Raw genomic sequence first — 23,660 nt, 5'->3', positions numbered from 1 at the left:
CAGGGATTGGAAGGCACAGTCTCAAAAGTGATACAAAGTTGGTCTTATTTAACCGCTTATCAGTGAATGGCTTCCAGGAAGAAACATGTTTTCAGGAGGAATGCAGGTTCTGTTGTTCTATACAGGTCTGCTCCATCCTGATCTATTGGCAGCAGCAGCTTCTCATGTGTTTAGGTCAACTTGGCCATCTTTTAGGTGAGCTTTGAGTGTGTTTTTGTTGGCCTCTTGTGGGAGCTCTGTACTTCTGAAAATCAGGCCATGTAGTTAGGGCAATAGCTTTTGGTATAAAAGGCTGTAATTAAGTGAGAGATCAGCTGCTATAAAATAGTGACAAAAGGAGCTTTGCAATTTACTCTGATAGGAACACAGCTTAAAAATGAGAAATAATTTAAAACAAAGCTTGCTTGTGGGCTACTTAATCTGACCTTTGTTTTATTTTGGTGTTTGCTTTTTGCATATATAGTAAAATAATGTTGTTGGGTTTTTTAGCTGTTAAGATCTTGTATTTTAATATGTGAACGCTGTGGTGCAATGCGAGTAAAAATGTGAGAGCGTATACTGCTAAAAGAAATCCTTATAAATAATTTAAATTTTAACAATACCAGGACACTCTGGAGGGACAGCAGTGTAAGAGAATTTCTCCAAGTAGTCTTCAGTTAACTAAATTTAATATGTTAAATATAAACCATTATACTTTTCTTTAAACCTCTTTTTAAAAATGCTTCCCAAATATTGCTGTCTAACTATACAATTCACCGTATTTTGGACTGACGTAGTCAGTAAAACCTGGTGATTCCATTTCAGTGCTGATGTTGGGAATATTGAATCTTACATGTCATTTTGCACCACTTTGTATGCATATCTAAATGTCATTGTTGTACATTAGAAAACTTCGTATTCTGATCTCCATCCTTCTAGTATTGTCTGTGGGAAATGTGAAAACTGAATGGATAACTAAAGGTGCATTATTACATAGAGAGCCTATTGTAGTAGAGACTATTTGAATAGCTGTCTTGTTTGACTTTCCACCTTACTACTTCAAAATTATATGCCTGAATATATACTACTTTTTATGCGCTTTTAAATTTAACAAAATATACCTGGCTTCCTCCATGCATACTATTAAAACTGTGGCTTATGCAGTGTGGAAGCCAAACTAATTTAGTTCTTGATTTTGTGCTGTGTTGAAACCAAGAACATGTTTGAATACAGATCTGTGTTGCTGTCTTGTAAATACTTGTGTATTATCAGTCTAGGTTCTAACCTTTTTCCTGGTTTGATTTTCCCTAGGACCCTTAAAATTCTGCTATGAATGGTGATTCCAGAGCAACGGTGGTGACTTCACCACCCCCAACAACAGCACCTCACAAAGAAAGGTATTTTGATCGAGTTGATGAAAATAACCCCGAGTACTTGCGAGAAAGGAATATGGCTCCTGACCTGCGCCAAGATTTCAACATGATGGAACAAAAGAAGAGAGTCTCCATGATTCTGCAAAGCCCAGTAAGAAAATACCATATTTTCCCTCAGTGTTATATATTCTGATTTTGGTTACTTTGCACTGTGACACAATATGTTCAACAGAAGTTAGAGATGTTTAAGGCTACATGCCCCCACTGCTGTTACCCTTGCTACTGTGGCTACACTGCTATTTATACTCATGCTAGCTCGATGAGAGCTAGCATGAGTATATATACATGAGTAGGGGAATCACACCCCAACCTCAGAGTGTAGATGTAGCCTAAGACTTATTTGATCTCCTTGCCTATGTAAGAGTGATCCTTAGAGCATAATTTTCTAGTGTGGTGTCCAGTCAAGTTTCATTGTCCCAATTAGTAGAGTTTCATCATTTTATTGGGGAGACAGTTCCATGCTCTTTAGGAAGATGCTTTTCTAATGCTCACTTAATTGAATCTGTTTGCTCCTATTTTAACTTCCTTTTTCCATTTTAAATTCCTCCTTGCTTTTTAATGTTTTAAATCCAAATATTTGTAATTACTTCAACTCTTAATTGTTGTTTAGCCAAGGTAGACATATTTTGCTCTTGTAACTTTTCCTCATATGTCATTACTTCGTGAAATATTCAGTAGATTTTTGATACCCTTTGCTTCCAGAAGGGAAGCCAGAAGATAAAGTGATTGATTTAAATTTATTATGGTACTTAAATATGTGTCCTTGACTAAAATCTGCTCTTTGCTCAGATGGCTTTCTCTTCTTTCGGCAGTTTAGTCTTTGCATAGCTAATGAGTGGGTTACAAGACTCACTTTTCGTGAAATGTATTCTCTGAGAAGAATTGGTATGCATGTTTTATGATGTCATAATTAGGGTTGTTGCCTTTCTGGTAGGCAGCAACCCTGTTGTATTGATCCCACCAACTAATACGCCTATTTCAGTTTGTTCCCCCTTCGTGCAAGCTTTAGCTCTCTACTTCATGTCTAACAGTCTTACATGTTGTATTATCCTTCTTCATGAGCAGGGGGGAAGTTGTTAGTTTGCAAAGGCTGATAAAACTCATGCCACTTGGAACTCCGGAGAGCAACATTTTTAAGTGACAGAAACAGGCCCAATAAGTCTGCCACCAGCTGACTGGGCGGCGGGGAGTGTGCAGTGTGTTTCCCTCTGAAGAGTGCTGAGAAGATACTCGGGAAGGAATGTGTGAGGCTAGCAATCTAGCTGGTTAGGGTTCTGCAATTTTGTGATGTTTAACAATATCCAATACTTTGTTGCTAGGCCTTTTGTGAAGAATTGGAATCCATGATCCAGGAACAGTTTAAGAAAGGAAAGAACCCAACAGGCTTGTTGGCTTTACAGCAGATTGCAGATTTCATGACAACAAATATACCAAATGTCTACCCAGCAGCACCACAAGGTGGAATGGCTGCATTAAACATGAGTGAGTGCACAGGGATCATTTGTGGTAAAGATATGCCATAACTTGTAATGGGTACTTGAATTATTTTTAAGGAAGTTTTGAAATTAAGAGACAATGTTGTGAACCAGCTGAAATACCAGCCCATTTTGTTCACAGGGATGCTGTAAAAATAAACAAACAAACAAATCAAAGTAGCTTGTAAATGCTGGAGTGTTATAAAGAATAATTATTTGTGTATATTGTTTATATCAGCAGTTCTCAAACTGTGGGTTGGGACCCCAAAGTGGGTCGTGACACAGTTTTAATGGGGTTACCAGAGCTGGCATTAGACTTGCTGGGGCCTGGGGCTGAAACCAAAAGCTCAGGTTACAACCCCCACCCACCCAGAGCTGAAGCCCAGGATGCCGGGGTTCGGGCTTCAGCTTTGGCCCACCTGCCTGGGCTTTGTCTTCGGTCCCCGTTCCTGGGGTCATGTAATAATTTTTGTTGTCAGAAGGGGGTCGCAGTGCAATGCAGTTTGAGAAACCCTGGTTTATATTAAAGCCCGTTTAAATTAGATGTGTTAACTGAAAAATATGCTGTCGCTAATAAATCTGCAATACAACTGAATAATGCTATCTGTATTTAACAAATATTTACCAAATGGCCTATCCACGGGAAAAGGAAATGCTCGTTATCAGAGGTCTAGCTGGTGGAGGTATATCCCTTTTGAAGCTAATAATTTTTGACTTCTTTGGTTGTCCAGTGAACTGTCAGTAGCATTATAGGAACAGCTACAGTAGATGTGGTAGAATATTGTTGGACATTAACTGAGATATTGAGCACATGATTTACATATGCTTTTACTTCTTCCTTTTCAGGTCTTGGCATGGTGACACCAGTGAATGACCTTAGAGGGTCAGATTCCATTGCTTATGAGAAAGGGGAGAAGTTATTGCGATGTAAATTGGCAGCTTTCTACAGACTAGCGGATCTTTTTGGGTGGTCTCAGCTTATTTACAATCATATAACAGTGAGTATTGGATCAACACATAGCTAAACAATTGTTCTATAGATAGATATTTTCCACCTCTTTCCCACTCTCTTATTGATTGCAACAGAAATGAAGTGGTATTGAAAACAGTATAATAGTGAAGAGATTCATCATGGCATGTCAAGAATTAAGAATAGAACAGCTTGGATGTCAGCCAGTTTAGTTTGAATAGAGTCTTAAGAGACTGTACACCAAAGTCCTCATGATGAAACAGTTTTTTTTTGTTTTTTTTGTTTTTTTTTTTTTTCAGAGGCTCAAGCATTTAATGACTTAAGTAGAATGAATAATGCTTCATTCAGTAAGCAACTTCTTAGGGTTCTTTTTCAATATAATATGTCTATTTTTGTTCATTTAATTAAATATTATTGAAAATTTTTTAAATGCCCATAGTACAATAAAAGAAAAGGAGTACTTGTGGCACCTTAGAGACTAGCAAATTTATTAGAGCATAAGCTTTCGTGAGCTACAGCTCACTTCATCGGATGCATACAGTGGAAAATGTAGTGGGGAGATTAAATTTGTTAGTCTCTAGGGTGCCACAAGTACTCCTTTTCTTTTTACAGATACAGACTAACACGGCTGCTACTCTGAAACCTGTCATAGTACAATAGTAACCCTTTCTGAGAATCAGAAACCCCTGGTACAGTTGATCTTAGAACACTTAGCTTAACACTCTCTGCCAGCTATCTTCATTGTGACTGAGTGAGTAATTACTGGCACTCATCATAATAATACTTGACAGAATGACTGGCAGCGCAGGGAGGTTTCATGAGCCAGATGAGGAGCTAAAATGAGTGTCATTATTAGAGTCACAGCTGTAGTAGGAAACCCAGTCTGTTGTCTTTATAACAGAGCTGAATTGTTTATGGATATTCCAAATGCGAAGTTGTTGTTCTGACATATTACAAGTGGCTGCCCTTAATTTTTTTTCAGTTGGTTTAGATGACTAATGTTACTATTTAAATTAATAATGACATTTATTATTACTGATAAAATAATTATCAGTATTTTAATTATAAGTAATTATAATTGTAAGTAATTATAAGTATTTTCTTGAGTATCTAAAATCTGTGGTGTGCACTTTGTAAAAACAAATAGCTCTTGCCCAGCCATGACACAACCCAGTGAGGGTCATAAATAAGGGAAAAGGTTAATTGAAAGGCAACAGTGATGCTAATAAGATCACATAGTTTCTTGTTAAAGAACATGAACATATTAATGGTTTTGTTAACAATTTTTTTATACCATCCCCATCAGTTTGGATAGGTGAGCTGACAGAATTGATACTGTAAGAGAGACTTGAATGAAGTAAAGGGGTGCCTTTCTAAGCATAAAGTTCATAAACATATCCATACCTTCTTCCATGGCTCAGAGTAGGTATAGAGGTAGGTATATAAAGACTGGCATCACTGGTGGAGTAGTGAGGACAAAGGCACATGAAAGGAGCTGCTGGCAGAGATGTAGGGTCTCTGAAACAAGGCTATAAGAAGTTTAAAGTTGATGCATAGTGCAGTGGGGAGCTGGTGATGTTGCTGACATTGGTACGAAAGGTGACTTCGACAGCAGCATTTTGAATGGACTGTAGAGGGCCAGGTTAGCATCAAAAGGTCCCGAGAGAGATTGCAGTACTCAAGGCAAGAGGTGATTCTGACATGGAAGAATGATTTGGCAATCAGCATAGAAAGAATTTTTTAGAAATCTGATTAGAAAGCAACAGTGCATGTTCGATGCTAGATGGAAGGTGAAAAGGAGAGGGAAGGAAGGGTTACATTTTAACCACTCTCCCTCCACCCTTCCCCCACACCACTAAATTATGAGGAGGATGGCACTGTTATCAACCCTAATGAAGAACGGGGTAGTAGACTGGATTTAAATGAGAAGCTTCTTGGTTGTGGCCATGTCAAGCTTGAGGGGACAGCAAGCCATCCAAGCTGATGTGTCTCAATATAAGGAATGATAATAAAACTGTAGTGACACTATCGAAGGCAAAATTGGCAAGTGTATAAGGGAAATAATGCCAATGTAAAAATACTAATTTGGTACTTTATTGCAGTAATTAAATACATTTCAGATGGGATGTACAAACACTGTATAAGAGACGTGAATTTAAATGGTGAGGTGATCCCTTAGCTACGTGTGCTTTATGGCATCATTTCTCAAGCTATGAGGCTCACCTCCCAGAAGAGTCATCCACCTCTTCCGGGGGAAAAACCAAACAAGCCTTTTTTTCCTCCCTTAATTGCTTTTCGACTTACGCTCCTCTTTGCCAGTTTCTGTTTTCACTGAGCCTTAAATTAAAAGGAAATATTGGGCAGGAAAAATAATCAGGCTGTCTGTTAGAAAGTTCGGTTTTGGGTTTTTTGGGTTTTTTTAAAGACCTATTTAAAAAGATATTTCTGCAGGCCACTCTGCCTTTTAAAGATGTCTTCATCAGATTAGGCCTGACAGTAATTTAGTAGAGGAATATCGTGTGAGGAATGTTACAGTTTTGAAGCAATATGTGTACAGTACCACCATGCAAATGTTTTTCTGAAAATAATTAAAATAAGCATCAATTGGCTGTTGATTGAGTGGAAATAGCTATACAAGTCATAAAATACTAATTGACAAATGATCTGCAATGATGAGTAATAGTCATGGTGCTAAAGACAACATTAAGAGACACCACGATGTGCACTAGTGGACTATTGATACATACCTTATGTGTAAAATAATTGCCGCCTTATTCAAATAAAGTATGTATACTACCATAGCACTCGGACTGAAAGGATCTGAAAAATGGACATTATAGCAGTTATTTCCCTTACTGGAAACTAAGAAAGTTCAAGAGAACCATATTAGAGGGGCATACCAATGTGCCCCCTTAATATGGATACTGTATATCTGATGTATCTGAAATTGTGACAACCAACTAATATGGATAGATATGAATATAAATCTGGTGGTATTGTAGATTGGCGTTTATACAGCTCCGACCCTTTAAAAAGAAAAAAGTAGAAATTCTCTTAAAAATCTGAAATGGGCCAAATAGCCTCACTTACTACTCTTATTCTGTTTCTGTAGCAAGCATCTTATTATGTCAGGAAACTCTCCACTAGCAAAGATCTGGCAAAGGCAGCTCCACCACCTGTTGTGTCAGCCATCCATCCACCAATCTCCTGGTATAAAGAGGGAGGAAGGACCATATTGGGGGCATTCCAGGGGCAGAGCATAGGGAGGAGAGGAGGAAGAGTGGCAGAGCAGAGCTTTGCTACACCCAGTTCTCCACTAACATAAATTAGGGCTGCCCCTGTGCAGGCCTATCTTTCCCTAAGTCCAAGCAGCTGTGAATCAGGGAGTTGGAGAATCAAGCCCCATATAGGAGAGACAAATATGGTAATAAAAATATTTACAAGCAAGAATTGTCCAGAAGGTGTTGGGTATATATATCCCTTATCAAATCTTCAGAATATTGTAAGCAGTAGTTACCAGTCATATCAAGGGCTCAGTTTAATGGAAAATAAGGACATTACAGGAGAACCTCAGAGTTGCAAATACCTTGGGAATGGAGGTTGTTCATAACTTTGAAATGTTCGTAGCTTTGAACAAAACATTATGGTGGTTCTTTCAAAAGTTTGCAACTGAATGTTGATTTATACAGCTTTGAAACTTTTCTATGCAGAAGAAGAATGCTGCTTTTAACCATCTTAATTTAAATGAAACAAGCACAGAAACAGTTTCCTACATTGTCAAATCTTTTTTTAAACTTCCCTTTATTTTTTTAGTAGTTTACGTTTAACACAGTACTGTACTGTATTTATTTTGTTTGGCTGGGTTTTTTTGGTTGCTGCTACTGCCTGATTGCATATTTCTGGTTCCAGATGAGCTGTGTGGTTGACTGGTCAGTTTGTAACTCTGGTGTTTATAGCTCTGAGGTTCTACTATATTTCTTTCCTGATAGTTGTGCAAAGTGGACCCATCAAACTGGACAGTTGCTCTCTTGTTGCTGTGGAATGAACATATACGACTTGATAGGGGTGATAGACATCCTATCTTTTTTAATATTGCAAACAGACCTGCTCTGCTGTCTGTAGAATGCTTTAGTTAGGTCCACAAAGGCGATATACAATCCTCAGTTTTGCTCTCTGCACTTTTCTTGAAGTTGACGCAGAGAAAATATGTCTCTGTTCTTGCCCCTACACTCTTTGGAATCTTCTTCTTGGTATTCTTGAACTGTGCATTTAAGGACATGAAAGATGGAGTGCATCTCCGCACAAGATCAGATGGGAAACTTCAACCTGTTCCAACTTAAGTCAAAGACCAAAGTCAAAAAGATGCTAATAAGGGAACTTCTATTCACTGATGATGCTGCCCTCATAGCCCACAATGAAGATCTACTACAAGAACTCATGGACCACCTTTCAAGTGCCTGTCAGGCATTTGCTCTCACCATCAGCATCAAGAAAATGGTTGTATTAGGGCAGGGGGTTCCACAAGATCCTTCAGTTACCTGAAATGCAAACCGGCTAAAAGAAGTCCAAAAGTTCAGCTACTTAGGTTCTACAGTGACCACCAACCTCTCACTGGAGGAAGAACTAAATGTCTGCATTAGAAAGTCTGCTAAAGGTGGTGGCAGCCTAACTAAAAGAGCATGGAACAACTCAAAGCTTACCATCAAGACCAAAATGCTAGTGTACCAAGCTTGCATCCTCTGCATGCTCATGGATGGTGGGGAAACATGGACAACTTATGCTCATCAGGAGAAAAAGATAAATAGTTTCCACCTACATTGTTTATGCCTCATATTCAACACCAAATGGCAGTATAAGGTCACCAATGCAGAGGTTCTTCAAAGGGCAAATTTCCCAAGTGTGGCAGCCCTGTGCAAGCAAAGACGTCTGCGCTGGCTGGGCCATCTGAGGTTGGAAGTCTCACGCATACCCAAGGGCATGCTATACAGGGAGCTATCATAGGGAACAAGAACAACAGGACATCCCAAGCTTTGCTATAAAGACACATGCAAGTGAGCTATGAAGGAATTCGGAATTGATCCTGATCAATGGGGAATCTTGGCAAGTGATCGTAACAAGTGGCGCCATCGTCTCCATCAGGGTATCAAAGTCCATGACAGGAGCTGGCTCCTACAGCTTGAAGAGAAAAGAGCCCATAGGAAGCAAGCAGCTCTCAGCCAAGATACATACATTTGCAATAACTGCCAAAGATCATGCAAATCTCAGATTGGACTATTCAGTCACATGAGACATTGCAAACCATCTACATCACAGGCTGCAATTCCTACCATCTCTTGCAGACGAAAGAATGCCAGCAAGTCTTTTCTGATAACAACCAGTAACTAGCTTGAGAGGGAAAAAGCACTATATCTAAATAGTTTGATTATAAATGTTGAAATGCTATCAATATACATAACAAAACTATCGATTTGAACCATAAAAGGTAGCAAAGAAAAGTTTCCCCACAGTGCCAGACTCTAAGATCAGTGTTTGCAGTTCAGTTTTCTCATTACATTTCTACTTGAACTAGACTCACCTTTTTGCCCAAATCTAGAGCCATTCCCCTTAAGTTGCGTCAAACTAATTGATCACATCTCCAAAAATTAAACTGTATCTTCATGGGTATTTTCCTTTATTTGGGAGAGCAATTTCTGTCCCCCTCTTTCAGGTTATACTTCTGAAAACTGTTCATTGTACTCAAGTGACATTGTTAAGATGAAAGCTTATGCTAAAATAAATTTGTTTGTGTCTAAGGTTCCACAAGTCCTCCTTTTCTTTTTGGTGATACAGACTAACACGGCTGCTACTCTGAAACATTGCTAAGATGGAGAGAGATGAAGGAATTTTTGTTCTCACAATAACTTTCACTTGTCTGTGACATGCAGGATCAGATCTTTGTCTTGCCAATCAGGAACTTCTCCTAAAATTCCATTTTTCTCACTACCTTCGTTTCTTTTCCTGGATTGCAGAATGCTATATACGTAGATTATTTATGGCTAATAGTAGGGGGAACAGGCAAACTTAAATGGTGAGAACATACAGACTAATATTTGTACCACTCATACAAAATAGAGCATCATAAATAGTGATCTGTAGACAGCCTTAAAAGTTTGACTTATCAGCAGAACCTAAAAGGTTCCATGTAAAGGACTCCTTACTATATTGGTTTGTTGTGTAACCACATAATATGGTTCACCCTTTACTTGTTATCCATTGGAGGAAGTGTCGTCGTCTTGAAAAATCTATCTACTATGTTGAAAATGACCTCCAAATAGCTGTTAGTTTTTTGTGGTCATTGTATCATTATTAGGGCTGTTATGCAAATAGGCACAAAGGTGATTGGGGTTGACACTCTTTTTATTTCTCACCTGCCTTTTTGATGAAGTGCCTTATTAACTTTATGGGTCTTTGTGTTACTGGATGTATTTGCCTTACATATTTGCTTTAAAAGTTATACCGTTTTTTCCACTTAAAAACTTTACACTAATTAAACAAATACTATAAATTGAAGACTTTATATTGTACTTGCATTAAATTTAACAGCTGGTCTTGCTGATACTGGATGTGTGAAGTGCATGAATTCCCTTGACCTTACATGAACAGGTCCACACTGGAATGTTTGATTTGGAATGCCTGCAGAAGGATAAACATTAATGATTGAGCAACAATTAAATTAATGAGATAACAACATGGTGCAGAGTCAAGTGGGATTGCTTGAGTTTTGAAAACAATAGCTCTCCTTATATGTCTGGGTCAGTAGAGGTTAAGCTAATAGCAAGTCTTAAATCACCCTGTGGTGGCTGCTTTACAGAGTGGTGTAAGTATCTTTTATAAAAGGAGCTGTACTTGAGCAATGACATCTGTGAAGTAGAGACTTTAAATTAGAGGAGATGGAGGTGAGGTAAAATTATATCCTAAAATGTGAAGAGATCTCCATCAGTCTTGGACCATTGGGATTAGAAAAAAGAAAAGAATACTTTCTGGATTCTGTTATCCTTTTTGGGGAGGAATCTGGGAATGGTAATTGTATAACAGGTGATACTTTTGGCACTGGATTCAGTCCCCATTGAAGTAAATGGACTTTGGATCTGGTTTGTTTTTGTTTTTTTTCCTTTCTTTTTCTAAAGGCTAAAAGTAGCATGAAATCTAGCCCTCCAATACCCCTTTTCCCCAGAAAAATCCCGTATGTAATGAAACAATACATTGATCAATTTATTTGCTAGTTTAAAATGTAAAACCCATTTTGCAGTGTTGAAAATTAGTCAACTTTATATACATACATGGTTCATTAATGGAGAAATACACTTGAGGGTGATGGGGAACTAAATAATTAAAACAAAATAAGCAACTAAGGACTTGTTCTTTTACTATTTTATTTCTCTTATGCTGTGCTATGTAGATGTGTTCATTGCTTGTCTCCATCTTATTTGTTTTATCTCTTGCATACAGAAAATATGTTTCAAACAAAGGACAAACTATTAGTTTCGAAATATCTAAAACCAGAACTGAGAGATTGACTTCTCAGGCATCAGCCTTCAAATAACTGGAATATGACCTACTTGTTCCTAGAAGCAGACAACAACATTGTTTAGTTTTAGTTCATCCTTTTTTGTAGGAAGCCCTGTCCGTGTAAAAAGAAGTGGGATTGTGACTGCTCAATATTGTCCGCAGTTTCAGATTGAATGCCCTGCATTATACTGTTTGCCTTATTCTCAGCTGTACGGATGTAAGATTGTGACTGCTGTTCTCACCCGGGGAACCTTCTAAAAGAGAGAGGACTTTAAATAAATCCTATATTTCCATCTAAGAATTAAGATGACTACCAAGAATGATACAGTGTAAAAAGCCCAGCCAGAGAGAAACTGCATCTTCAAATAACTGTTAGGAATCTAAAAACTGAATTGTTGGCTGCATTGGATTTTAGTTTGGCATTTATAGACAATTGATCTCTGGAAATGATATTTCCTGACTTTGGGAATCACATAAAAAACGTTCCATCTAATGTAGAGCTGTCGATTAATTGCGATTAATTCAAAAAAATTAATGGTGGTTTAAAAAATTAATCGCAATTAATCGCAGTTTTAATTGCGTTGTTAAACAATAGAATACCAATTAAAATTTATTAAATATTTGCGGATGTTTTTCCTACATTTTCAAATATATTAATTTCAATTATAACACAGAATACAAAGTGTACGCTGTTCACTTTATATTTTTATTACAAATATTTGCACTGTAAAAATAATAAACAAAGAAACAGTATTTTCAATTCACCTCATGTACTGTAGTGCAATCTCTTTATCATGAAAGTGTAACGTACAAATGTAGATTTTTTTTTTTTTGGTCATATAACTGCACTCAGAAACAAAACAATGCAAGACTTTAGAGCCTACAGATCCACTCAGTCCTGCGTCTCATTTAGCCAATTGCTAATACAAGCAAGTTTGTTTATATTTGCGGGAGATGATGCTGCCCACTTCTTATTTACAGCGTCACCAGAAAGTGAGAACAGGCATTTGCATGGGACTTTTGTAGCCAGCATTGCAAGGTATTTACATGCCAGATCTGTTAAACATTCATATGCCACTTCATGCTTTGGCCACCATTCTAGAGGACAGGCTTCCATGCTGATGACACTCATTAAAAAAATAATGCGTTATTTAAATTTGTGACTGAACTCCTTGGGGGAGAATTGTATGTCTCTGGCTCTATTTTAGCCACATTCTGCCATATATTTCATGTTATAATAGTCTTGGATGATGACTCAGCACATGTTGTTCATTTTAAGAACACTTTAGCTGCAGATTTGGCAAAACGCAAAGAAGTGCTCTCCTGGTGCAATGTGAGATTTCTAAAGATAGCTACAGCCCATACTCAAGGTTTAAGAGTCTGAAGTGCCTTCCAAAATCTGAGAGGGATGAGGTGTGGATCATGCTTTCAGAAGTCTTAAGAGCAACACTCTGATGCAGAAACTGCAGAACACAAACCACCAAAAAAGAAAATCAACCTTCTGCTGGTGTCATCTGACTCAGATGATGAAAATGAACATGCATCAGTCTGCACTACTTTGGATTGTTATCGAGCAGCACCCGTCATCAACATGGACAGATGTCCTCTGGAATGGTGGTTGAAGCATGAAGGGACACATGAATCTTCAGCATATCTGGGATGTCAATATCTTGCAACGCTGGCTACAACAGTGCCATGAGAACACGTGTTCTCACTTTCAGGTGACATTGTGAATGAGAAGCGGGCAGCATTGTCTCCTGGAAATGTAAACAAACTTGTTTATCTGAGCAATTGGCTAAACAAGAAATAGGACAGGGTGGACTTGTAGACTCTAAGTTTTACATTGTTTTATTTTTGAATGCAGTTATTTTTTGTACGTTATTCTACATTTGTAAGTTCGGCTTTCATGATAGAGATTGCACTATAGTACTTGTATTAGGTGGATTGAAAAATACTATATCTTTTGTTATTTACAGTGCAAATATTTGTAATAAAAAATAAATATAAAGTAAGCACTTTGTATTCTGTTATAATTGAAATCAGTATATTTGAAAATGTAGAACACCCCCAAAAATGATTTAAATAAATGGTATTCTATTATTGTATAACAGCGCAATTGATCACAATTAATTTTTTTTAATCGTGTGATTAATCACAATTAATTTTTTTGAGTCGCTTGACAGCTCTAATTTAATGTTATACACCAGTGATATCCAGACCTCAGTGGTTCAAGAGCCAAACTAGTGATCACCATTACCCAAAAGAGCCACAGTAGTGTGAATTCATTGTTTCATTTTCTATGTGTGTGTGTAAGTAGTATTCTCAGAGCAAAATGACTGATCAAATATTATTATTTTATCAACTACAGTTAGTTAATAACATAGTAAAAGCATCCTGATTGGTTAATAATTCAATCACACAGTGTTTTAGTATCATGTGCTGCAAAGAGACACATTAAAGAGCCACTTGCAGCTCGTGAGTCTCAGGATGTGTCTACACTACGAAATTAGGTCGCATTTATAGAAGTCAATTTTTAGGAAGTGATTTTATACACTTGATTGTGTGTCCCCACTAAGCGCATTAAGTCGGCGGAGTGCGTCCACAGTACAGTGGCTAGCGTCGACTTTCGGAGCGTTGCACTGTGAAAAGCTATCCCACGGTTCCCGCAGTCTCCGCTGCCCATTGGAATTCTGGGTTGAGCTCCCAATGCTTGATGGGGCAAAAACATTGTCATGGGTGGTTTTGGGTACATGTCGTCAGTCGCCTCTTCTTCCATGAAAGCAATGGCAGACAATCATTTTGCGCCTTTTTTCCGTGCAGACGCCATACTGCTGTCAGCAGACAGTTCAGCAGGACTGCTAGCCGTCGTCATCCACGGCTTCCGCTGCAGCTCTGCTCTCCTGGTGCCATGAATCCACCTCACAGGTCTTCTTGTTGTTCTGTATAAATATATATTCTCATGGCATCCGTCGTCACCCACCGCTTCTGCTGCAGCTCCACTCTCCTACAGATGCCATACCACAGCAAGCATGGAGCCCACTCAGCTCACCGCTGCTGCAGTGAGCATTGTAAACACCTCACGCATTATCCTGCAGTATGTGCAGAACCTGCAAAAGCAGGCGAGGAGGCGACGACAGCGCAATCACAATAGTGATGAGGACATGGACACAGACTTCTCTCAAAGCATGGGCCCTGGCAGTTTGGACATCATGGTGGTAATGGAGCAGGTTCATGCCGTGGAACGCCGGTTCTGGGCCCGGGAAACAAGCACAGACTGGTGGGACCGCACAGTGTTGCAGGTCTGGGACGATTCCCAGTGGCTGCGAAACTTTCGCATGCGTAAGGGCACTTTCATGGAACTTTGTGACTTGCTTTCCCCTGCCCTGAAGCGTGAGAATACCCAGATGAGAGCCGCCCTTACAGTTGAGAAGTGAGTAGTGATAGCCCTCTGGAAGCTTGCAATGCCAGACAGCTACTGGTCAGTTGGGAATCAATTTGGAGTGGGTAAAACTACTGTGGTGGCTGCTGTGATCCAAGCAGCCAGTGCAATCACTGAGCTGCTGCTACCAAGGGTAGTGACTCTGGGAAATTTGTAGATCATAGTGAATGGCTTTGCTGCAATGGGTTTCCCTAACTGTGGTGGGGCGATAGACAGAACGCATATCCCTATCTTGGGACCGGATCACGTTGGCAGCCAGTACGTAAGCAAGGGGTACTTTTCAGTGGTGCTGCAAGCACTGGTGGATCACAAGGGACATTTCAACGACATCAACGTGGGATGGCCAGGAAAGGTGCATGATGCTCGGCTCTTCAGGAACTCTGGTCTTTTTGAACAGCTGCAAGAAGGAACTTACTTCCCAGACCAGAAAATTACCATTGGGGATGTTGAAATGCCTATAGTTATCCATGGGGACCCAGCCTACCCCTTAATGCCATGGCTCATGAAACCATACACAGGCACCCTGGACAGTAGTAAGGAGCAGTTCAACTATAGGCTAAGCAAGTGCAGAATGGTGGTAGAATGTGCATTTGGACTTTTAAAAGCTCGCTGGCGCAGTTTACTGACTCGGTTAGACCTCAGCAAAACCAGTATTCCCATTGTTATTGCTGCTTGCTGTGTGTTCCACAATATCTGTGAGAGTAAGGGGGAGACGTTTATGGCGGGGTGGGAGGTTGAGGCAAATCGCCTGGTGGCCGATTACGTGCAGCCAGACACCAGGGCAATTAGAAGAGAACAGCTGGATGCCCTGCGCATCAGAGAAGGTTTGAAAACCAGTTTCATGACTGGCCAGGCTACGGTGTGACAGTTCTGTTTGTTTCTCCTTGATGAAAACCCGCCCCCTTGGTTGACTCCACTTCCCCTTTGATCACCGCTTTCAGAAGCAATAAAGTCATTATTGTTTCAAAATCATGCATTCTTTATTAATTATCACACAAATAGGGGGAAAACTCGCAAGGTGGCCTGGGAGGGGTGGGTGAGGAGGGAAGCACTGGGTGGGGTGGTGGAGGAGGGAAGGACAAGGCCACACTACAGTTCAAAACTTACTGAATGCCAGCTGTCTGTTGCTTGGGCAATCCTCTGGGGTGGAGTGGCTGGGTCCCCGTAGCATGCCCTCCTCCCACTCCCCGCCCCCATGTTCTTGGGCGTCTGGGTGAGGAGGATATGGAACTTGGGGAGGAGGGCAGGCAGTTATACTGCAGCGGCGGTCTGTGCTCCTGCTGCCTTTCCTGCAGCTCCACCAGGCACCTGAGCATGTCAGTTTGCTCCCCCATTAGCCTCAGCATTGCATTCTGCTTCCTTTCAGCATGTTCCTCCCTCCTCTCATCGCGTTCATTTAACGCTTTCTTGGACTCTGCCATTGTTTGCATCCGCACATTCTGCTGAGCTCTTTCAGTGCCAGAGGACTGCATGAGCTCTGAGAACAAGTCATCGCAAGTGCTTTTTTTTCGCCTTCTGATCTGCGCTAGCCTCTGGGACGGAGATGATATGGGGAGTGTAGAAACATTGGCAGCTGCGGGAGGGAAAAAAAGGGAGAGTAGTATTTTAAAAAGACACATTTTAGAGAACAAAGGGAAGACTATTTCACACTGAATCAAGCAATTCACGTTAGATAGCACATGTGCTTTTTGGTACAAGGTCACAGCACTCTGAAAACATAACAAAGATATGGTTCCTGCCCTAAACAGTTTACAAACTATAAACTAATTTTGAGTTATGAACTCCATCATCTGTGTGTTAAACCTTGAGGCAAATATTGCTACATAAAGAGAAGGATAGTTGGTGGAGAGCCCCGAGGTATGCTAACCTCCCCAACACCATCAAAAGGCATTCACTTAAAGGGTTCATCCCACCCAGTGTCAAGATGTTCAAACTGTTTAGCTGGGTTGCTTAAATTTCCATAAGTCCTCTGCTTCATAATCCCACATACCCTTTGGCAAACAGAGGTTTTTCTAGGACACTAACACTATGGGTGACAATATTGCTTCTCCCAAATTCTGTTTCCCGTAGGGTATTGGCGAACCACTCATCTATCGAGGTGGTTATCTGTCCCTCATTATTGTAGGATCTGAGCACTCCCTTGGCGTCTTACTTACACCTTGGTCTTCCACCAGCCTGAGAGACTGTAGCCTGGGCCTCCCTGTGGCCTTAGTAAACATGGTCTATTACCAAGTGTACTATGGTTTAATAAATTATGTCAATTATAGTGGATATGGCATGACTGTTAGTTTATGCTTCTGGAATATGTACATCTCCCGTGTTCAACAACTCTCTTGTAATTTTATTGTATGGTATACTTTCTAGGGCTTACAAAACGGAACTTGAATTTAAAATATTACAATTTTTTATTGTAAAGATTTAGCTTTCACTCTTGTTGTATTTTTAGGCCAGAGTAAGTTCTGAGCAGGAGCACTTCTTGATTGTACCTTTTGGACTTCTTTATAGTGAGGTTTCTGCATCCAGTCTGGTAAGTGCTAATTTCTATTTCTATACCAATAGAACATGGATATAAACATCTAAATTCTGTCTCGTATATATGTATGTTAAACTTGGATAAACATGTTATAGAAAATACTAAGTTATTTTCTGCTGCAGTCTCATGGCCAGAACAGTTTTGTTGTGTTTTTTTTTTTAAGAGTTTGACTGATTTCACTATCCATTTTGGAAGTAAAATTCTTCTTTTTTTTAATGGGCATAAAATTTCAGATTGTAATTTGAGCATAAACTCTTGGTCCTTAGTTTTTTTCATATACTGAAATACATCTATATTATCCTAAATTTTAATTTGGGTATTAATTATATAAAAGCTGCACAAGACTGAGCATGGGGAATTCCTGAGTTCTAGTCCTTTCTCCAACATTAATTCCATCTGTGACCTTGGACAATTTCTGTAATCTCTCTTCCTCAGTTTCTTCATGTACTTACAGTACCTGTTTTGTAGTTTATATATATTTATAGTTTAATGATTTTACAGTGATTTCAAGACATGAAGTGCTACGTATTTCCTTTGCTGCCTTTAATTCTGGATTATAGAAAGATAATAGATTTGGATTAACCAAATATATTCTCTTTTCCAGATCTTGTTAAAAGTAAATAGTAGTGCATAATAACAGGCCTAGACCTAGGGCAATGGAACTGTGGTGACAGATAACCCAAAAATCAAGTTAGCACAGTTGTGTCAAAGGTTATTTGTTTTTGCCAAATGTGAGTTTCAGATACTGCTTGTGGGAGGGTGGTGTTGTGAAGCCTCCACTGCAACTAAAAATCTCTCTAAAAATATATATAAATAAAGCCCAGTGATGCAAGACTGGTTTACTTCTCATCAAGCTCGAGGAAGATCCAGCAGTGACTCAGCAGTGCAAACTGCAGCACCCCTCAAATGGACATAATGCCATGGTACTATCCATGGCAATGCTGAAAGAATTTAGCACTAAGACTAATTCATTACTTATGCCTGTAGTGGCCTCAGATCCCCAAACTAAATGTCTTAGTCCTCACTGTCACTACTTTGGAATAGTGCATAGCTTTGTCTAAACTGGTGTTAGTATGGGTTGAGAACAGGATAAAGGAGAAAAGAGGGAAAATAACTGAACTCTATATATTATTGTCCGCAACAATTAAAGAAAATCAAGACCTTACCTAGAAGACTGAACTTCTAGAAAACGAAGCATTCAGTACAAATCTGTGGCTATGGGGTATCTCAATAAGCCTAGAGGGTGAGAATTTAAGTGCATTTCTTAATCAACTAGTATCTAAGGTTCTCAAAATTAAACACTGATGATGGTCCAATTTACATATAAAGAGTCTACAGACTTTCAAAGACCACTTTAGTTGCCTATCAAAGACCAAAGTAAAGTATTCTATACATAGTGTCAAGATTTATTGACAACCTGTAGATATTTGTCTGCAGCCAGGAAGGAAGAAGCAATCAAGTATAAAAAGGATCAGATTTCTTTCTTTCTAGATTTGGGATTAATCAATGAGGAAAAGGTGGTGCCTGAATAACATTCCAGGAGCTGAATGTTAAGGGAACCTTATTATAAGCAACTTAAAAAAAGGTGACCCGAAAAGAAGTAGGCGAAGAAGTGAGCTTGTACTCTTTTTCTCGCTGCATTATGATGTATAAAAGAGGACTGAAAGGTTTTGTGTTAGTTTTCTAAAAGGCTTTTTCTCCTTGCTTGTGTTTTTACATTAGTAATTCAGGCCGTGTCTAGGCTGGAAGACCCTCTGATCAGTGAAGAACTAGTGGAAATGTCATCACAGGAATCAAGGGAGTGAAAGTTGAACAATGTAGAGGGGGAAAATAATTTGTTATACAATTGCTTGTTGATGGATTTGATTTCTTACAAAAAATCAATGATATAGAAAGCTCGTTTTGTGTTACTGAGGACCAATTCTACAGCTGTTTACAATATATTGATCTTAAAGCTTAATATTGTTGCTGTTAATGACACTGGTTTATATACATTTATATATAACATATATGTAGTATGATATTGTTAAAATACAATAATATAATTTTTAAAACTGCTGTAGGAAGATGCTGAATTAAATACATTTGGGACAACCATAACTTATAAAATTTTTTATTACAATGTTTTCTTATATTGTCAGGTTAAAATCAATATTCAAGGAGATGTAGTTGATCGTGGAAGCACTAACCTGGGAGTAAACCAAGCTGGTTTTACCTTGCACTCTGCAATTTATGCCGCTCGACCTGACGTTAAATGCATCGTTCATATCCATACACCAGCAGGGGCAGCGGTAAGCAGTTCCTCTTACTATAGATTTTAAGAGAAGTGTAGCTGGTGCCAAGTAGTCATATATTTACTTGGTAGTTTAAGGGCTTGATCCCTTTAAACCTGTATTCTAGTGAGGAGTCCTATTTGAAGTCACATAGTTAATGAGCCTATTCATGTAAATATTCCTGCCTTGTGAGTGCTTGCAAAATTGGGCCCTACGGTAGAAATTGACACTATCTGTGCTATGAATATGAAATCTTGAATCAACATTTAGAAGTAACAGTAGGCAAATGGCAAATTTCAGACTGTAATAGAACCTTTTCAGTCCATGGGTCATAACGAGGTAAAGCGTCCTCCAGTGGCCCAGTAAGGCACACTTTGTAATATTTTCTGCATATATATGCTATATATTAGAATACTTGCATCCTATCTACATTTTGTTCTGGTAGCACATCTGTAACTGTTTCACAGCACAAGTAGCACCATTGATCTCAAACGGTGGACTTTGTGGATGCCCATGTTTTTATCCATCTCCAAGAACAACTAGTTATAAATCATTATCAAATCCACCTCAGAAGCTTTTTTAGGAGCCAACCCAATGACTGAGTTTCAAATATTCAGGAAATTGCTTTACTGCAGTTCTTATTTTGATATTTTTCTTATTAAATTGATTCAGAACAGCAATAAAATTATTTTCAGGTGGATAACAAGACTGAAATTGAGTAAATTCCTAATTTTGGATCATATTCTGAGGATTTTAAGCTTTAACAATGGTGGGTTTTAACCATGGTTTTGTGTAATAATCTGCAGGAAAACTTGTCACTTATAATCTTGTATTTTAAAATATTCACTTAAAAGAGAGAATGAATTAAGAATAAGAGGCTGATTTTCTAAATCTTTTCACATTTCTGTCTTGTCTTCTGACCAGTCTTCAGTTCTTCTGCTTTTAAATGTCTCAGATGTATTTAAATATTAACAATGACATTTCACCCTCCACTTCACGCATTAGTGTATATAATGTACAGCAATGACTGACTTCTTGTTTTTATTTACTTCTCTCTCAAAATCTACTGTTATGTTTCTCAGGTTTCTGCAATGAAGTGTGGTCTCTTGCCAATTTCACCAGAAGCACTCTGTCTTGGAGAAGTGGCCTATCATGACTACCATGGTATTCTGGTTGACGATGAAGAAAAAGTGTTAATTCAGAAAAATTTGGGACCTAAAAGCAAGGTCAGTTATTCCATACATAGGTCAATATTAAAAGAAAATAGTGATTTTTTTTTTTTTTTTTAAACTTGGAAATGGAAAGGAGGGGAGGTATGTTTGTTTAGTTCTTGGCAGGTAGGTTTCTTGTAGCAGCTCATATTCCTTTCAATGTCCATTTCTCTTAGGTCCTTATTCTCAGAAACCATGGCTTGGTGTCAGTTGGGGAGACCATTGAAGAGGCTTTCTACTATATTCATAATCTAGTAGTTGCCTGTGAGATTCAAGTAAGAATCTTAATATATTATATAATGAATCTGCTATCTGTAACAACATCATACATAATCTTCAAACAGATAATAGTTGAATGATTAAAAAATGACAGTTTCAATCTAAACTAATAAAATAAAAATTCCTGGATTGATTTTGTTATGCAGGAGCAATTACACTGATAGTTTAGCAACTGTGTTCAACTGGCAGACTAGAACTACTGATCTTACATAAATCTCTCCCAAATCATCAGTCTACTTTTCATTAAAGCAAGAGAGTTGCAACATGTAATTTTTCACATTTCTTAAAACACTTTCCTTATTACAAGGTTATAATGATTTATTTAATTTTAAAATGTAAGATTAGAATTTGCAAAATAGAAGAGAGTCCTTCTACTGTTTCTATAACTATCCAGTGTTTGTGTTAAAAAAATTAAAATGTGGTTTAATTATTTTTAAGGTACGTACCCTGGCCAGTGCAGGTGGGCCTGACAACTTAGTGCTGTTAGACCCTGGAAAATACAAAGCCAAATCTCGTTCTCCTGAGTCTCCAGCAGCTGAGGGTACTGTATCCCATCCAAAATGGCAGATTGGAGAGCAGGAATTTGAAGCCCTTATGCGAATGCTTGATAATCTGGTAAAGCAAATAACATCATATCTAATGAGTTTTTATATGATGAATGCAAAATTATTTCTAAAGTGCTATAAAGAAACTAAGATTTTTTTTCAGGTTTTTTGGTCTTGTTTTACTTTTTTTATTTGCTGACAAATTTGATTCTTGAGATTTCAAAATGCTAAGTTTTTCTTAGGTTAGTGTCCAGGCTATAATGTGAAAAAAGAACCATGTAGGTTACTTCATTTATTAATCTTTAATCTGAGTATTTAAAGCTTCCCTGTAAGATAGAATAGATCCGTTACAGCCTGATTCAAAGACCACTAAAGTCAGTGGAAAGACTCTTCTTGATGTCAGTGGGCTTTGGATCAGGCCTTAATGTTCGTACTCACTGGGTTCTGTACCTCTTGTAACACAGACAGGTTCCTTTGTTAGTTGTGATTGTGGTGCATGCAGCCTCTCCAGATAATACCATGCAGCCCTATCCTCCTTACCCCTTAACAAAAAGGTGGAGTCTAAAGGTAAACTTGGACTTCTCAGGATGTCACATTGTTAGAGGGGTCTTTGGGTATTAACACAGAATGATGATCCATATGGCTGCATTGATAGAACATTTGTCTGAAGGTCATAGGTTAAAGTCTACATGATCACTCTGAATAATGCCCAGCAATGACATTGCCTGTAATATAGGTTATGATTCAGATTAAATCTTTAACCGGGTTGAAGTTAGGATATTTTTAGAGAGAGAGGGTATTCGGAACAATGTTTCCTTTTCTCAACAAAACCATTTCCAGTGTCCCAAAGCTCAGTATGAACAATCACTGAGTGAACAATCATTGCTGTTTCTACATACAGCCACTACCCTACCATGAAAGTTTGTTTTATCCTGTGTCCAAATTTGTCTTAAAATCCAGAGCTTCTCTACCATACTGAATTGCTTTAATGTGTCCTACAAAATTGACATGCTTTGACTAGCCACAAGAGGCTGTTAAAGAGTGGTGCCATCAACACCATCTTTCCCTACAGTCCATGAACCATCAACCTGGAGAGAGACCAGAGGTTGTTCCCAAACTTTTACCTCCCATGCAGCAGCCCTCAATAAGTGCCATTTCAACCAATTGTGTGGTTAAAAACATGGAATTAAATTGTGTTAAACTATACATTTCCTTTAAAAAAAATTTAAGATGAAAAGTTAAAACGGAAAGGACCATATGTTTAAGGTTAGAATGTAGTATATAATGCATCATTCTAACACTTCTTGCGTCTGAACTTACCTTTGTTGCCAGACATTTGGTAATGTGTATTAACTGATGCAAAGATCTTAAGAGCTTGGTTATAACATGACATTGGGGTATGCGTGTATGGTCCATTACTTCATCTCTTATCGGATACACCCACCAGAAAAGTTTAAAGAGACAAAGGGTAATTTTGTAACATCCTTTATCTGAATTTAGCTGGGCTGTGGCTTGCAAGAGCAACTTGTCTCAGGAAGTAGTCATGTACAAATGTACTGATACACTCCTGACTCTTAACAATTGTTACCATAATTTTATGATATTAATATGGCTATTCTCCCTTCTCCCCACAATATTAAATATGTATAATAAGTCCCCAGCCATGTAGTCAACCGTAGGTAATCTCCAACACCGCTTTCTTGTATCTGTTATCTACCTCCAGTCCGGATGCATTTTAGTTGGTGAAAAATGGGACAGCAGCCAAGGCATCATTGCAGGGTAATAGTGCTTTACAAATGGAACTACCTCAGAGGAAACTGACTGAAGATTACAAAATTATGGTCAGATTCTCTCTGCAACATGGCTTCATCTATAAAGAATTTATTGACATTTGAAATAGACTATAATTACACTTTTCCCTCTGTATCAAATTCAGAAGGCTTTGCATGTGGAAAATTTTGAGAGAAACTAACAA

General features: G+C 38.5%; 1 protein-coding gene across 10 annotated transcripts in view; it reads left to right on the top strand.

Annotated features, from left to right (window-relative positions):
- The window catches only part of ADD1 (adducin 1), a 128,532-nt gene that overhangs the window by 61,958 nt on the left and 42,914 nt on the right, over positions 1–23,660 (top strand). For all 10 annotated transcript variants that reach the window (XM_077815906.1, XM_077815902.1, XM_077815905.1 and 7 more), the window contains exons 2-9: positions 1,291–1,503; positions 2,732–2,894; positions 3,734–3,885; positions 17,291–17,371; positions 19,519–19,668; positions 20,733–20,876; positions 21,038–21,136; positions 21,579–21,755. In XM_077815906.1, the coding sequence (XP_077672032.1) occupies positions 1,309–1,503; positions 2,732–2,894; positions 3,734–3,885; positions 17,291–17,371; positions 19,519–19,668; positions 20,733–20,876; positions 21,038–21,136; positions 21,579–21,755 (1,161 nt within the window). In that variant the 5' untranslated portion in view covers positions 1,291–1,308. The remainder of the gene's footprint in view (positions 1–1,290; positions 1,504–2,731; positions 2,895–3,733; positions 3,886–17,290; positions 17,372–19,518; positions 19,669–20,732; positions 20,877–21,037; positions 21,137–21,578; positions 21,756–23,660) is intronic.

The sequence above is a fragment of the Eretmochelys imbricata genome, chromosome 4 (assembly GCF_965152235.1).
Source record: "Eretmochelys imbricata isolate rEreImb1 chromosome 4, rEreImb1.hap1, whole genome shotgun sequence".
Classification (NCBI taxonomy): Eukaryota; Metazoa; Chordata; order Testudines; family Cheloniidae; genus Eretmochelys; species Eretmochelys imbricata.
Note: the sequence above shows the minus strand (reverse complement) of the source record. Positions and strands in the feature narration are given on the sequence as shown.